Here is a 17,313-nt window from a genome sequence, read left to right as displayed (position 1 = left end):
GAACCTTATGAGATGGCGCCCCTGTCCTAGCATGCAACATGGTGTGACATATCTTCACCTTCTGCATTCACCTTTACTGTCTATAAAGTATGATACCAAGAGCAGTGTGGTCTTTTATACATTAAACAGTCTCCACTACACCCTGCTGGCTAATTATGTGCATTGTGTGTTTGCGTTAGTCTTGTAAACTGTTTTTCATGTGTAAACACTGTCCTTCCTCCCACTTACTTCTATTTTTCCTAATTTGCTTCCTCAAATGATTTATTTAACTGTTGTTCCAAAATTACTGTAAGTGAAAATATTCACACTTGTATTTATATAATTATATAAAAAGCTTAATGTTATTGATAAAAAGACCTTGCAAGACAGGGACATATATACAAGGGTTGTATATACATATGCGTAGACATATGTTCAGCTTTAAATATAAGGAAAACAAACAATAGACATATAATTAAGAACTTAATTATGACATCCATGGTGCTGGCATGGTTTATACAAATACTACTGTAGTTGATTAAAGTGATGATGATGATGATGATGATTGAACCACCACTATGTCTCAAGTTCTGAAGCCTGTGATTTTGGCTGGCCTTTTGCATGCGCCAAACTGCCAACCACCTCCTGGCAACAGTTACTATAGTGATTAATTACGTCATCCTACGACGGTTGCCATAGTCCTAGTGACGTCAATTGCCCTGTAGAATGCCTTGGAAACCCCGGATAAGGGTTACTATGGATACTGGCTGGGGTGGAGCTTAGAGGAGGCGGAAGTGTTAACGCAGGCGGAAGTGGTACTGCCCTGAATTCCCTCAGCAGCGAAACGGAGGACGGACTGATACTCCAAGCATTTAGAGACCAAAAGTAGGACTCGAAATATATTTAAATGTAAGTTTAATTTGTCATTGATTTAACTGATGTTGCATTGTAGACTTTGAAATGTATTGAGGGATACGCTGGTTCATATGTGCCTCTGAATCATGTCAGGGGCGGAAGGTGGTTTGGGGCTGGGTACAAGGACTCATTTAGGCCGAAGCGTGTGATAAATGGCGAGTATTTGTCCTCAGTGAAATGTCCAGTTTCCATTTAGACTCGAACGGTACACATTCTGTGGTATTTACGTACTAAACAAGTACGCAACAGCAGTAAACAAACATCTTCAAATGAAAGGGAAAGTCCATGACTTTTTTTCATTCTGGACGTCGTAAAAGCTAGAAGGCTAGCTAGCTAATGGCCTTCGGTATCGGAAGAAATTTACAGCGCGGCAGTGACCAAAGGCCTTTATTATAATTTCACGCATTTAATTACTGGGGATCATGCTTTCAAAGTAGGCATTTTATTTGGATGTGTTTTTTGATTCCCTGTTTTAACATATTCTGCAAGGGAATGCGAGAGGGCGTAGGTAGCTGGCAGCTTTTCACAGGGGAGGCTACATTGTTAGCCCGCTTGCTAACAAATAGGAGCGGAGCTGAAGGCGCTGCACTGCAGTGTTAACTAGCTGGTTGTTTCAAAACGGGTTTCGACGATCGCACTGCATTACGGATCGTATTGTAATAAGGATCGCACTGAGCACTGTACTGCACTTTTTAGGTTGTTATTAAAAAATAATCCAGAAATCATATAATTTAAATGATAGGTTTACGGAATTAGGCCAGACATTTATGTGGGCCGCCGTGACTGTTCTCTTATTATCGAGCTTAAATAATTCTAACTGCGTTAAATAATTAATTTTTTCCGAATAACATTTAAGCGAAAAGTGATTTTCATCTTGGGTCTGGCCTGCCAGTGGCAGCTAACGTCAGCATATCTGTGCAGTAAGCAGGACACTGATTTGGTATTTTGCAACTCCTGCATTGTTACCTAGAAGTGTATCGGTGATAGCAAGAGTTTGAGTTGATTCGTGCGAGTAGCCGCCGCCCTGGGCGTTGTCACGGATATGCAAACACCTTAGCTAATACCCAGATGCCTAGGAACGATTACATCACTGGGCGATCACAGCTACCTTCGCTCTCGATGCTGTTAGAGCGCGCTCGGTCCGCGAGACCCGGAACAACACTGGGACACAGACACTGGGAAGCTTTCTTGTAGATTTGGAGTTAAGTTACACAAGCTTTGACAGCTTCTTTCCGTTCAACTTTGTCTTTTTAAATAATTTTTTTTGTGAACAGTCTCTACATTAATTCCTTGTATCAGCATATAAAAAAAATACTCCAGCTAGGGGTGGCTTGGGGCAAAATTACAACATGATCACCATGCATCTCAAAATATTAATAATAATAATAAGAAGAAATAGTGTAATCATAATGTTATCTGCTTATACCTTAAAACATTCCAACTGACTGGCTGACAGCAGCTTGTTTGTAAGCAGGGAATTTAAATATATTTTTTACACCTATATTTTAGGGGTATACTACTGAGATAATGTAATTGCTTGTACTTTTACAAATTAACCATTTACAGTGGTGCTTTCAGATTTGTTTTTGATGCTGTGTAAAAGATCTAAAGTGTTGCCATTGATTAGATTGCATCCAAATAACACATATGTCAACTAATTTTCGTAGTAAACCTTTGGGCTTAGTTTAAACGGGAGAAAAGAACAGCGTCGAAGACATTCGGTAAGTCATGGTGTTTATCAGGAGCCTGTTCTGGGAACACAGGGCGTGATGCAGGAATACATCCTGGCTTAAACATCAGTCCAGTAAAAGGCACTTGGGACATGTACACATTTACATGTACAGTCTATTTAGCAAAACCAGTTTACCTGTGGCCATATTTTTGGAGTTGCCTTTTTCATTTTTATTTTCAGCCAGATTCAAGTTGCTCATGCCTATCTATTCATTTCAACCACATAAACTACAGTGAGTTTTCTTTTTTTTGTGCCTGAAATTGAGCAAAACACTGCATGTCTTTAGAATTTCTATAATTTTACACAAATTGCTTAATGCAGCAGTTTGTGCGATAGTGGTCATGTAGTGCTACCTCGCTTTTTTTTTTTTTTTATTTACAGTGAAAGCATCAAGAATTATCTAAATATATATATTTTTTCTAACTTTCATAACTTGTGTGTCGACACATGAATGACGCCTCAATGTTGTTTTTTTCATTGGGATTAAATATCAAAGAGTGGTGTAATTGGGGCAAAAAGTTAATCTGCTCTTGCCAAGATTCATCAATAAAAACCAAACCCAAGTGGTTAATAAGCTGTTTATTATCCAAGTTACCAGGTATGATTTGTGCATGCTTCTGCATGTTGCAGTGCTAAGCTCTGTACTAAATTCTTGTCTCATTTTGTCACTTTCCTTAACCACAAAACCACTTGAAATGCGTGCAAAACACAACGTGGTGTTCATAAACTGCATATAAACACAAGCTCTGTAGAAGAGGAACTGACATTCTTGAAAGAATGTTTTTATCATTTATTATATGTATTTTTCACATTGCTGTAAAAATCTAGTCTTAAAATGTAAAATTTTGCCTTAAATGTAGTGCCCACATTAGAAAATGACTGTTGTAGCATTACTTGCATCTAATTAAATAGAATGAAATTATAGAGACGTGTTTTTTTTTTTTCTTCTTTAAAAACTGATTTACCTTTTTTTGTTTATCTGCATATTCCATTATTATTATTATTATTATTATTATTATTTTTTAGCATGGATTATTTCTGTGCATGCTTTATCCTGGTAATTTTAATTGCCATGACTTTATTTTTCTAGTAAATTAAATTGTGCTCTAGCAGAACAGTCTTAAAATTGATTTTGGATGTGCAAAAAAATCCCTTCTGGATAAAGTTAACTAAACACCTACTATGCCATCTTGTTGTCCAGAAAACAATTATTTTAATTAAACAGTGTCAATGTAGTATAGTGTATTTGATGAATAGGAATAGTTATTTCTGATCCTTTTAGGTATTTATAGTAAAAATTTGTTTTTCTTAGACAACCGACCTTAGGAGTGCTGGAGTAAAGAGACAAGTTCTGTGCTTGAGTGAAAGTAAGGATACTATAGGTAAAAATATTACTCTGGTAAAAGTTCTGTTTAAATTTCGACTTAATTAAAAGCGCACAAGTAGTCTACACCAGGGGCATAAGTTTGACACTGATGCCAGTTAACATTATGAATGGTGAACGTGCGTGAGAACAATTTCTCTTAGGGCGATTTAAGTGGCTGTTAAATAACCAGATTTAACCCCCCCCCAGGGATATTCAACAGGTCAGACCTAATTGGCCAGAATAAAGCATGAGCTGTATCCTGAATGGGGTGTTTGATGTATTGCAATTTGAACATGATGTAAAGAAAAGTACAGTTTTTTTTTTCTTTGAAAGGTGAAAATATATCATCTTGTGCTTTCCAAAATGGAATCACGAGAGGGCATCAAAAAGTTTCAAGAGAAGTTTTGTAACCGGGGTATCACGGGGAGCAACAACCTTCATAAGTCAGCGTGACAAAAGACCCGTGTACATTGAGAGCTGCGCAACTGGTGCTTTTCTGACCTCATTCGTTCCATGTTTGCTATTTTAAAATGGAAGCAAGTTAGAACAAAGAGCGAAACTGGGCAAATTTTGACAGATTTTTGACATGATTCGGCAAGTTTACAGCGATGCTGCAATGAGTCGGTCAAGGTGTGTTAAGTGGCAAGAGCAAGAACATCACTGGAAGACAATGAGAGATCAAGAAGGCCATCAACCAGTTCAGAAATTCCCCTTAAAATGGCAAATGGCTAATTTTGCGCAATGATCGTCAAAGAACAATGCACTACTCGTATGGAACAGTCCATGCAATCCTCACATGTGATTTGAACATCCGCCAAGTTCGTCCTCAGGTTACTGACCCGCGGAACATCACGTCAAAGTCTGCCGAGAACCGTCTGTGCTGTGGGTGACCTGAAAAAAAAAAAGCCTTCATTGTGGAAGAGCACAATGAGCATTATTATCTCTATGACTGAAAGCATGACATTCGCAGCATTTGTTCCAGGGGCTGGACTGTTAATAGCGGATTCTACCTGTAGGTTTTAAGGCGACGGAAAGAGGACATATATGGCGATGTAAACTGTTAACTTTTTGATGCCCTTCATAGTTTAGTAAAGTACAGATATTTAAAAAAGATAATTAGGTAACGTAAGTGATTATCGTGTTAATTTGTACTCCACTGGGTGTTGGCTTAGACAATTAATTAATTTCAGTTGAACGTACAGATGTTTTTAAAACAACTTGGACCACTTGTCCACAATTAGCATAATTTACCAAAATGTTAACAGCTTAAACCGGGACTTTAGATATTGTTTGTGTGTTTAGCTTACAGCCAGAGAAAGCCTGCAAAATCAAAAGCTGAACAGTGTTCATATTAGTGTATGGATGCTCTGAAACAGCACTGTTTGCTGAATAGTGAACTGATCGTTCCGATTGCAACAAAAGAAAGTAAATGTAAGTGTCGTAAACGGCCAATGTTTGTGGGCGCAAGCGACAAAGTCTTTCCCCATTCAGTTTATATTACTGTTAATATTCTGTTAACCAAAGAGAGAAGTGCTCTTACACATGTGCACATGAAGCACTATTCAGAGTACATTTGAAAAAAAAAAAAAAAAAATACTACTAAGAATAATGTAGTCTAAATGTTATGTTACTAAATGTAATAATGCATCTAAATGTTAGTCATTTTGGGGATTTTTAAGCTTTCAAAAATGTCAGCAATGATCGTGACCTTTGCTTTGTAAAGTGTGATCTTGCTCGGTACTGTCAACGAGCATCTTTGAGTTGTAAATTGTGTAAAGTGGTAAATAAGTTTATTTTTTTTATGTTGTAAAACAGGTAAAACGCTAACAAAACGTATACAAGTTATAACCAGATTATGTAAATATTTCTTCCTCCTCACTTGTAGGAAAAATATGGTGGCATGTCTATATGATGTGTGCAGTACTAAAACTCCTACGGACAGGAAATTATTTATTTATTTCTCCCTCACCTATAAAAAAATAAATTAATAGGTTGCTTCATTGTCCCCACAAGGCCAAGAAAGAATACTTGTATTCCAGATATGGGTAGATGATGTCTCAAAATCATCTCTAATCCACAGTCATTTATAGCCCTGCATTAGCTTTCTAATCACCCTGTGTTAGAGATGGCAGTTTGTCAATTTTTAAGGTATATTTATCCATTAAAAAAAAGTGTATATAAAAAAAAATTTTTGAATAGTTTGATGTTGCTCTACATAAACCATTTCATTTGTGAAACCATGACAGTGTTTGCACTGTCCGTACAGCCTTTCATCCATACATGGCCCCACTTCCTGTCTCCCTCTGCATGTAAACTCAGTGTAACATTTTTGGTTTAAGAAATTGACTTAGTTTTTAATGCCAGGAGTCAGGGAGCATATGATGTGATGTCTCTGAAATAGATGTAAACACATTCCCATAAGGATATGAGTTTGGTTCCTTTTTAGGTTTCTTCATGTCTCAGGGAGTATTGTAGGTTTCCTGTTTGTGCTACGCAGATGATATCAGAATATCCTTAATTCATGTAAGTTGAAAGGTGTGGCCTTCATGAATCAGGCTTCTTGTGCAGCACAATGCCAAGATGCTTGATTGGAGGGAAATCTCCTTAAACCGTCTGCTTCCACTGCTATTTGTTCCAGATGTGATATTAGGTATTGTAGTTAAATGTGACAGGTGTGCACGGGTTTAGCATGGGCACTGTGGCCAGTCTGCAGCAACGCAGCCCCATATGCAGGAAGCTGCAATGCATTGTGTTCATGGCCAGTGTTAACTTTATTAGCAATTTGTGCTACAGAATCTGTTTTGTGGAATCAGACGAAATGGACCAGCTTTTGCTCCCCACATGAATGAGACTTGGGCTCTTGGACTGATTTACACATTGTCATCCCTTCAATCACTTTTGGCTGATACTAACTAATGCAGGGTGATGGTTATTACGATTTAAAGACTATAAAAACAATAATAGAGGGGCTAAATAACATACAGTTTTTTAAGAAGTAAGAAGGCCAGATTGAAAACTTACAAAAGAATTTGAGGTCGTGTAAGGTGTACATGCAATTGTAATACTATCCAGTTTAAGCAAAAAGTTGCTCAAATCACCTTTTATCCCCCTTTTGAAATTTAGCAGATCATCTTTATCATGTCTGTGTGCCTAAATGCACTAAGCTCTGGCATGCGATTGGCTGATTTAACAAGCTGCATTAACATGTTGCAGTTGAATAGGTGCACCTAATTAAGTGTCCAGTGAGTGTATGTATAGATGGTATACCACTGATAATTCTCAGTGCCGGAAACCTGCCCTGACCCTGAAAAATTTTTCTCTGTGAGGACATATTCTACTGTTTTTGGGTAAAATTAACACCTGTTTTTATTAATAGCATGTATGCAGGCTGAAAATCAAAGTCCATAATAAAAAAAAAAATTATTTAGGTTAGAGTACGAGTAAATTACTACTTTTACAGTATAAATACCATCCATCTTAGTCTAGTTCAGTACATGCATGTGGGAGAATGGTGACATTGTCCAGAAGATGAACATTGACACCCACAAGGAGGGTAGGCCACAGAAGGTCATCAGTGAAAGGCCTTGCTGTTGACTGTGTGCCTTATCGAAACTTTTTCTTGGAAAGTTGACTGGAAGGGAGGAAGTATGGTAGGAAAAGGTGAACAAGCAATAGGCATGACCACAGCGTTAAGAAGATTGAGAGCATTACAAGGAGTGGCGTGGCACTTAAGTCAGTGTGTCAAGAGCCGCCACCACACGGATGTCTTCAGGAATTGGGGTACAACTGTTTCATTTCTAGTATCAAGTCCCTCGTAAAATAATGTCAGACAAATCTAGGCTAAGGAGAAAAAAAGCTGGATCGTTGCTCTGTGGTCCAATGTCCTCTTTTCAGGTGAAAGTAAATTTTGCATTTCATATGGAAATAAGCTAACTATAACCCACAGTCCCAGAGCCTGGACAAATGGTGAAGGGGACAGAATTCACGTTGCTTGACGTTCCGTAACGCAGTCTGTGATGATAAGCAGTGTCTGTGTTGGTCCAGAGTTAATGCAGCAATCTACCAGAAGAGGAAGATGAGAGACCTTTAATTCAACAATACAGATGTGCTGAAGACTGTTGTGAGAGCAACCTGGTTTTCAATAAAGCCTCTGTAGTGCCACAGGCTGATTACCTCCATGCCATGCCGCATAGGTGCAGTAATTTGTTCCAAGCATCGAGCACAAAACATAACTTTTCAGAATTTCTGCATCATTCAATAAAAAAAAATTTCTTTAAACATTTAACCTTTTAAATTAAAGAAATAGAAACATCTTTTAGCATGGCAGGCGACAAAAAGATACAATTTTACAATATGGTATTTATGTAGCAACCTTAGGAGCAAACTTGTTTCCTGTCTTGTCTGTTCCTGTTAAAGAAAAAGCTGAAAATGTCTCTGAAGCTGAAAATGAAATTGACCAAAAAGGGAGGGCCAACTATTCCTTAAGTCTGACTCATTGGAAGCAAAAATATAAAGAAATATGAGGAAGTGGTAAAGCAAGCAATAACTAGTCACCAGGGCAACGACTAACCCACTAACGTCTTAATGTGAAATTGTCTTTCATGTCACATAAACGTATAGTAGTCCCCAACACAATCTTCTTCCTGTATTGTCTTTTATTATTATTCAACCAACAGACACATCTGACCAATAAGCAGAGAAGACATTCTTGCGTGATTTGAAGTGACGCATTTTGGTGCACTTTTCTTGAACCGAAACTGAACCAAGAGGAAAATGCAGAGCAAATAACCTAAGGTGCTTATGTCCACTTCGAAACAGACCTTTTCTGTTTTGGCTGAAATGGGTGTTGAAAGGAAGACAAGGAAGACCCCCCCCCCCCCCCCCCCCCCCATGATTTTCAGCAGTTTTCTACTTCCTTAAATACAGATGTATATGTGCGTGCCATGCATACACATGTGCTCACACACACAACTCTCTGCTTCCCAGCGTTTAAGAGAACCTATTTTCATGCGAGTCTGGCTGCCATCTTGTTTGTTTGTGCAGTAATTCGCAAATGTCACACACATCCAGGTTGGACAATATAATGGCATTTATTGATAATTCATAAGTTTGCATCTTTTGGACATTTTTGGATGAAGTGCTAGAAAGATGCCTCATTTTGTAAAATTGTGATATCATTTGTATGGCGGTGTGCTGGAGTAGCAGCACGATGTTGGCTTGTTGTGGGGCCCAGGCCACCATTCCTCAGCATCACTTGATGGTTTGGACCAGCAGAAAAGACGTTTTATGCTTTATGCGAGGAAACGGTGGTTTGTGCCAGGCTAAAAGAAAACCTAATGTTTGCCCCTCATGTCTGCAACCTGCAAAATAAATGGGACTACTTCGGACTAATCAGCATTTCTTTATTATTACATCTTTTGTATTATTACATATATATACATCTTTGCCGAAGCGTGGCTCAGCGATAGAGTTCTCGGACACCACTGTCCAGCTCGATGGGTTTGCCTCATCTTGTGCCAACAGAAATGCAGCACTGTGCAGTAAGGCTTGCATTAGTGAATTCTGTTTACTTCAACAAAAAATGGCTTAAGAACTTGAGCACAAGTGTCTAGCTGCCTCTCATCATTCGAGTTTGTGAACGTTGTATGCAGATTTTTTGTTATTCACCACAGGAATTTACCACTGTATTTGTACAGTCATGTACATTTACCACAGCTCTAATGCTAAAGAGTTGCTTTGTAAACTGTATGTGGGTATTAGTAGCTAGTCTGTGTTGTATAGTTTGGTTATTGTACCATCTTGGATTATAAGACACTCCAGAACATAGTGAGGACAACTTGGAAAATCAGGATCTCTCTTCTCTCCATTTAAGGAAATTACATCAAATGTTGCATCCACAAAGCCAACAGCAATGTGGTTGACCGCAAGTACTCCATCACACAATCACTTCAGACTCCTGCTATCTGCTGTTCTCAATATCCCTGGACTCGGCTGACAAACACACACACACACACACACATGCACCAACTTAAAACCGTTCTACTCTTTTATAATATTCTATTCTATAATTATGATTATTATGGTATTTAATTTTATTCACACGATGATGCTTCACTGTTGTACATGTGTGCTACTATTTTTATTTTAATTAAAAAAAACGTCCTAGTGTGAAAACAGCCATATTTTTTTTGTTCACGAAAAGGCATTCTCACTTTTACAGTTGGTCTTGAATTATAGTGGTAAATGAGTAGGCTGCCACTGTAGACCACAATTGACCTATAATGTGTGTTTTTTTTTTTTTCAGGGCACAATTTAAAAATATAAGTCACAAATCTGGTAATGTTACAGATTTAGAAACATATATTTTAATCTATACAAATTTAATTAGTATAACACTTTTGTGCCATTACATTTTGGATTTATTCTTAATATTTTTTCTGTAAAATGTATAAAATGAAATTACTTTTCTTAACAGTATCGACATGGATAAGAGCGACCTAGTGCAGAAGGCTAAGCTGGCTGAACAGGCTGAACGCTATGACGACATGGCTTCCTCTATGAAGGCCGTCACCGAAGGTGGAGGTGAGCTGTCCAATGAGGAGCGCAACCTGCTGTCTGTGGCCTACAAGAACGTGGTGGGTGCTCGCCGATCCTCCTGGCGTGTCATCTCCAGCATCGAGCAGAAAACTGAGGGTAACGAGAAGAAGCAGCAGATGGCACGTGAATATCGTGAGAAAATTGAGTCTGAGCTACAGGACATCTGCAACGACGTGTTGGTGAGGAATACTAAATTACTTATGGGTGGGACAGTGTGTATTTAGATTAGGCATATTATGACATGTTGCAGTAATTAACTGATCCATCACTGTTTGCGAGGTCACCTGTTTAGCGAGATTTGTAAAGATGTGTTGTGGACGTTATGTTGCGGGAAATAGCCATGAAGATGGGTGCCCTTTTTCCCCCCTTTCCTTAACATTTTTGAAGGATGGTTTACTATTAAATAAAATATTTTGAGCGTTTTTTTATTAGAATACTTTCTATAGAGAAAATGTAGACATGTCAAAATATTAACTGTAAGATCTATAGGCAAAAATGTACAATTTCTTTCACATAAGGGTCCATGTCTTGCATGAAAATGCCCCAGCTGCTGTGGCATTTATTTTTCTCAAATCAGAAGTTTTGATTGTACAGTCTATGGTTTATTAAAATGTACATTATTCTTTAGCGTTAGCTGCCTAGCTTGCTGCTCCCAAACGAGGTCCAGGGTCCATTTTCTTATGACATCTTTCAAGCTTCTTGACATAAAAAAATGCTGTGTCTCCATTACATGCTCTTATTCGACTTTCGACCCTGTATCAAAGACATTTGCTTGAAATGAAGATGGCTCAGCCCGTCCCCCCGTCCCCCCCCCAAGATAGATAAAAAAAAAAAAAAAAAAGCTTTAAATTGCCAAGTCCAAAAGACCAACCTCATTTAGATGCAAGATTTTAAGAGATCTTGTGCATGACTAAATCCTCTCAAACATCAATGAACTCGAGCAATGTTCTAAAGAAGATCTAGCCCCAAAAAAATATCTTTCAGTATTAGGTGACACTGTTGCTATGTTACATGTTACTAAATAATAGGGTGCGCCAGTATTTTCCCATTCGGTTTATAAAACTATTTACAGAAAAGAAAAATTACCACATTGAAAAATCTTATTTTGTTTTCAGAGATAGAAGTCGGTAAGGATCACAACTATGTCAGTTGAATATGTAAAGATTTAGAACTTTTTTCCCTCCACTTTTTGGACTAAAGTATTAAGTGTCAATCTGGTATATATTCTCTGACGCATGAAGGCACAACAGGAGACCTGGCGTTAAGCAGTATAGGCTGAGAATGAACATCGTTTTGTGCTTTGAATGATTTTATGCTAGACTTTGGAATTGCAGCTCAAGTTTTTGATTTATGCTGAAACCTTTACCCTTTTAGCTGAACAATGTTATGCTGTCCTTTCATTTTTATTCAATAGCATTTAGACTATTCCATTTGGTTTCAGTAGTTCTCTTGCATGGAATATGCTTTATTGATGATTAGGGTTTTTAAGCATCTACAAAAAACGGTTATGAATTTCAACAAGATTGGTTAAATGTCCTCCCCATTCACCTAAAAAAAAAAAATAAAAGTGGTGGAGTGTCAAACGGTGAGCTGCGGCAGCACTTCAAGTATTGCTTCTGAAGCTGCATCACAGAATGTCTTGTTGCTAAGCTACAGGTCCGTTGTGGAAATGGAGAGGAAACTATGTTTTGACTTTAATTTCCACACACACAGCTGTAGATGAGAAGACTTTTTTCCCCCTTGTAAAGTATCACTTTATTTGCTATTTGTCGTGTGTGTGTGTGTGTAAAAACTAGACTATATTCACTCTGAGTACAACATGCACTGGTGTTTTGTATTGAATGGTACAATACAGATATAAACATTATACATACTAATACACCCATGTTGTACAGAGATAGGAATGTTTGAGGGTTGCATTTTAAAAAGTAGTCTTTAGAGATAAACCAATCAGCCATTACATTAAAACTACCTACCTAATATTGTGTAGGTCTCCATTTATTGGGCTTAAACTGCTCTGACCTGTTAAGGCATTGACTTCCCAAGAAGCCTTGAAAGTTGGACTGATAACTGACACACAGATTTCACCAGCATATCCTCAATTGGTTTAAGATATGGGGAATTTGGCCAAGTGTGAACTCCTTGATCTCATGGTCATGTTCCTCAAACCATTCCTGAATAATTATTGCGGTGCTGCAAGATGAATTTTACTGCTAAAAAGGGCCACTGTCACAGGTAAATACATTTGCTATGAAGGACAATTGTTTTAATGTTAATGCTGATGTTTCTAATTACTGCAAAAATCGGAAAATAGCTAATTGACCAGGTGTCAAGCTGAGGGTGCTTATTTCTCCAGGTCACCACTACTTTAATGAAACATCTTTAAACCGTACATACATGTGAAATACACCTATAGTCTTTGTCTTAACAGAGACACACCGATAAACAAGATTCAGCAACTTTGATCCAATTGTGCAGTCTAAATGTGTAATTCATTCAAAACCCACACACTAACCATACAGCGCAAAACATGTACCTAACACACACATTTATATGACCATCATTTAATTCATATTCAATTGAATCTTGAAGACACAGAATAAAAAAGAAAATTGGGGAAATTAGTATGAAATATGTGAGAAAGTATGTATAAATCATAATAATCAGTACCCCTAATGTGTAACGTCTTGCCTTTTTTCACACCTCGACTGTGTCCTTGGGCTTAAACTTTGCCCATATGTTACAATTGCTGCTTTAATGAGGGCCATAATTGGCTCTCTGTAAAGGCTAATACAGAAAATGTCTGATTTCAATGGTGGTGTTCTGACGCAATTTTCTTTTCTTTGTTAACCCAGGGCCTTCTTGAGAAGTACCTCATACCCAATGCTAGCCAGGCAGAGAGCAAAGTCTTCTACCTGAAAATGAAGGGAGACTACTACAGATATTTATCTGAGGTGGCATCTGGCGAGGCAAAAAAAAGTGAGCAGATTTCTTATTTGTCTGTAACATTGCAGTAAAATGTGTATTATCTGTATAACAGGGCAGTAACAGATGTGCTGTTCAGTTAATTCTAGATTTATTACTAATATTTTGCAGGTATAAAAAAAAGCTGTATTTGTTAAGACAAAGCATCAGTTTTCCATCCTCACTTCCAGGTTACTTAATATATTTTAAAGTTTGCAGCTATATTTTAATGACCAGGAATGTTGACTTGATTTCATAGGATACCCAAGACAAGTTGAGATAGCTACATGTATAGCTTTGTATAGAAAGCAGGTTGTTGGCATGGGGCAAATGCATCTTGTCAAATTATACGTACTATATGTAGTACTGAAAATGTAAGTAATAGAATCCAGAAATGCTCATATGAAAGTCAAAAAATTAAATAAAACTGTACAAGACTGGTGTATTTACCTACGAAACATAAGTTTTTTTTTTATTTATTAAGTCATATTTAGTTTACGTCATTGGCATTAATAGGACAATTTATTAAAGTGAAGTTAGACAGGGACAAATAGACAGATCATGGTTTGGTTACAGTTTTCCTTCTATAAGTCTTCTTCTTCTTCTTTTTTTTTTTTTACTAGTATTAAAAATCTGTGGTAAACATTTAATAGACTTATTTATTACATAATAAAAATAACAACTGCTTTGTTGTACAGCAACGGTGGACAATTCTCAGAAGGCCTACCAGGATGCGTTTGACATCAGTAAGAAAGAGATGCAGCCTACACACCCCATCAGGCTGGGGCTCGCTCTCAACTTTTCCGTGTTCTACTATGAAATCCTAAACACCCCGGAGCAGGCCTGCAGTTTGGCAAAGACAGTAAGTCTAGGGATAGAAATATATAACATAATGGGGAGATTGTAGATTTTTAAAAGTCAGTTTTTTTGTTAACTAAACCCTAAGGCTTGCTTTGCTTTTTGTTTATAGGCTTTTGATGAAGCGATCGCCGAGCTCGACACTTTGAATGAGGACTCTTACAAAGACAGCACCCTGATCATGCAGCTACTAAGGGACAACCTTACTGTAAGCAAACGCACCCCCCACTTGACTTGCCATCTATTTATTTATACATGGTGTTTTTATGAGCCCACTTTAAAGACTGCATCTCTGTAACTCACCACACTACATCGTACTGTAGCTTATCCAAATTGGGAGATGCAGTCAGGTCCATATACATTTGTATCCTGACAAAATAATTGTAGCTGTCTGTCTACCACAGTAAATTGGAGTTTAAAATGAGCAACATGAGCACAAAGTGTAGATTTTAAGATTCAATTTAAAGGTATTTACATTTAAAGCAGAATATCTGACAATTTCAAGAAGCTTATGATATTTATGACGATATAAAAAAAAAAACTTAGTTTTATCTGTGCTGCAGGTGGCAGCAGCATCTATTAGCACCAACAAAATAAAGGGTATTTTTCATCTTTCTTAATTAACTAGTCATTGATAACAGACTACCTAATTTGAAGTTACAATCAATTGGCACAAGATGGCAGCATCGTTATACTGCGTTTTACAGGATGAGTCAGATAAAAGCTCTGTATTAGCCTAGGGTAGTGTTTTTGCTTAAGCGTTATGTTATACTTTTTTTTTACTTGAGATTTAACACCATTAACAATCTTGGTAACTAAAATAACCTTGTTTCTCTCCTGGAACCAGCACAATATTGTCACCTAATAAAATTTACCTAAAATTAAGTACAAATGTAAACAAACAGCAGCAGTCTAAACAACCCTTCAGGAATAAAACGGAATAAATGAAAGTAAAATAAAATACATTAACAGTAGCCTAGCAGCTTTTTCGGGCGGATTGCCATCGGATGAGGTAGAATATCAGTGCTACAACTGTTGCATTGCCCATAATTTATTTGCAATCTAGTGAGGTTTACAAATGTCAAAATTCATACTTTTTAATGCTCTTTTTACTCAGTTTAATCTTGGTCAAGGACAGATAAAAAAATGGAAGCTGATGAACCTTCTAGAACCAAATTATGACATTTCTGGCTCCTAGATCAAACGTGTATTCTCTTTACATGTAAGAAGTGCAATGGAATATTTTATCTTTATTAAGGTACACAACACTATATACTTCTTAGTTTCACACATATGAAGCATATGTTAAATGTTATTGCTAGTAAAATATATGTGACAAGCTACTGTTTATAGGCTATAAAGTGAGACTAGATTGAAACTAGCCTGATTTGTAGAAATTCAAGGATTTTCAGAGTCTCCTAACAGTCATACTGGCAAGCACCCCACACTCTAATACTAGTACTTTTTATATGGTGACATACAGCTTTACCCAATATTTTCTTTCTCTTTCTTTTTCCCCCTCAGCTGTGGACATCAGAAAACCAGGGTGATGATGGAGATGCTGGAGAGGGCGAGAATTAAAGGCATTGCACTTCACTGTTTAAATCCACCCACACGCTTGATCTTACACATACAGCCCATAGTTCCCTACTCCATCCACTTCACCCTAACTTGCCTTTCTGTATGATGAGCAGCATGAATTGTATCTGACATACAAGTCTCTGCCCCTCTGAGATCAAGGCACAGGGTAATGTTCGGTTCTTTGATGGCTGAAATGTTTTGAACACTTGTTTTGATGTCCTGTGGGAGGGAAGGGGATGTTGAATATGGGGTATGGTGGCCTAATACTGCTTTTTTTTTTTTTTTTTTTTTTTTTTTTAAAGGTAATTGTTCATTATCAGGTAATGCATTATAGTATCTTTCACTCCTGTCTCTCCTATCTTCAGTGGTTTTTATCAAAAAAAGGTTATTAAACTGTCCGTTTAATTTAATAATCACTGTGATTCTTAATTCCCCCTGATTAAATTGAAAAAGTTTTATTAGTATGAGCAGAACAATTCTGTTGCAACTCCTACAGAAAGGAAGTAAACAGGCTGTATTGTGACACTGACTAACATGCATTACTGTTGTTGTTGTGCAATGTTGATGATTTTTACTTTGCATGAGTCCAAGAAAGAAAATAAAAGGGACCTGAGGTTGTCATTCCAGTTGTTGTCAAATTTAAACATTCCATCAGTAGGTAATTCAGTAGTTAGACTTTTTCATGAAACTGGAGCGTTTATCCTGATGAGCTGTCGAAGGGCGGTTAGGGGTGCTGTTTAACATCATTAAAAAGTCCTTGATGTTTTGTCCCTCTTTTTTATGTTAAACCCATTATATGATAAGGTAAACAGACATGTCTTGAATTGGAATGTAACCCAACTTTAAAAACATTTAAAGCTTCTAAACGTCGTCCCCCTGAAATTGATCCACTTCCAGGCCAATATTGCACAGTTGTGGTTCTGATTTCACTGAGGTTGACAATATTATTATTTGTGGAGCGTTTGTTCAATCCTTTTCTTGGCCACTGACTACACTTAGTCCTGGAATAAATGCAGTCTCTATGGTAACCATGATAACAAACCCACTGTGCTTTCAGCGGTTAGACATTTTGCATTTGCCAGAATTTTCTGCTTCGGTTTAGGCATGAGTTTTTAAAAATTCCAGTTCACTGTTAAATGATTGAGGGTACTATTGCTGTTTCTGGAAATGAGGATTTTAAAGGGATTAGGCCTTTCAGTGTCACAATACCTTGTCACATCATTAACATTCTACTTAGGTGTAGAACTCTTCTGTCTCCAACAGAAGACACAATGTTCATGCACTGAAGTAAAAACACGTCTCCCCATAGCTGAACAAACAG

General features: G+C 37.4%; 1 protein-coding gene across 2 annotated transcripts; it reads left to right on the top strand.

Annotated features, from left to right (window-relative positions):
* The first annotated feature begins 752 nt into the window (after positions 1-752).
* Positions 753-16,613, top strand: ywhaba (tyrosine 3-monooxygenase/tryptophan 5-monooxygenase activation protein, beta polypeptide a). 2 transcript variants are annotated; one of them, XM_053498062.1, is made up of 6 exons: positions 753-888; positions 10,468-10,768; positions 13,445-13,568; positions 14,252-14,415; positions 14,524-14,619; positions 15,936-16,613. In XM_053498062.1, the coding sequence occupies exons 2-6, from the start codon at positions 10,475-10,477 to the stop codon at positions 15,990-15,992; spliced, it is 735 nt and encodes a 244-aa protein (XP_053354037.1). In that variant the 5' UTR covers positions 753-888; positions 10,468-10,474; the 3' UTR covers positions 15,993-16,613. The 2 variants fall into 2 exon arrangements, with proteins under 2 accessions (XP_053354037.1, XP_053354036.1); XM_053498061.1 differs by having other exon boundaries at positions 764-864.
* Positions 16,614-17,313: the final 700 nt, after the last annotated feature.

Source organism: Clarias gariepinus, chromosome 6, assembly GCF_024256425.1.
Source record: "Clarias gariepinus isolate MV-2021 ecotype Netherlands chromosome 6, CGAR_prim_01v2, whole genome shotgun sequence".
In the NCBI taxonomy this organism is placed as follows: domain Eukaryota; kingdom Metazoa; phylum Chordata; class Actinopteri; order Siluriformes; family Clariidae; genus Clarias; species Clarias gariepinus.
This window is presented reverse-complemented; position numbering and strand designations above follow the sequence as displayed.

Bases quoted from the DNA above. Each gene is read 5' to 3' on its own strand.
- ywhaba (XM_053498062.1), top strand. From the start codon at position 10,475: ATGGATAAGAGCGACCTAGTGCAGAAGGCTAAGCTGGCTGAACAGGCT. The intron at 10,769-13,444 runs GTGAGGAATACT...TTGTTAACCCAG, and splicing joins ACATCTGCAACGACGTGTTG to GGCCTTCTTGAGAAGTACCT. The intron at 14,620-15,935 runs GTAAGCAAACGC...TTTCCCCCTCAG, and splicing joins TACTAAGGGACAACCTTACT to CTGTGGACATCAGAAAACCA.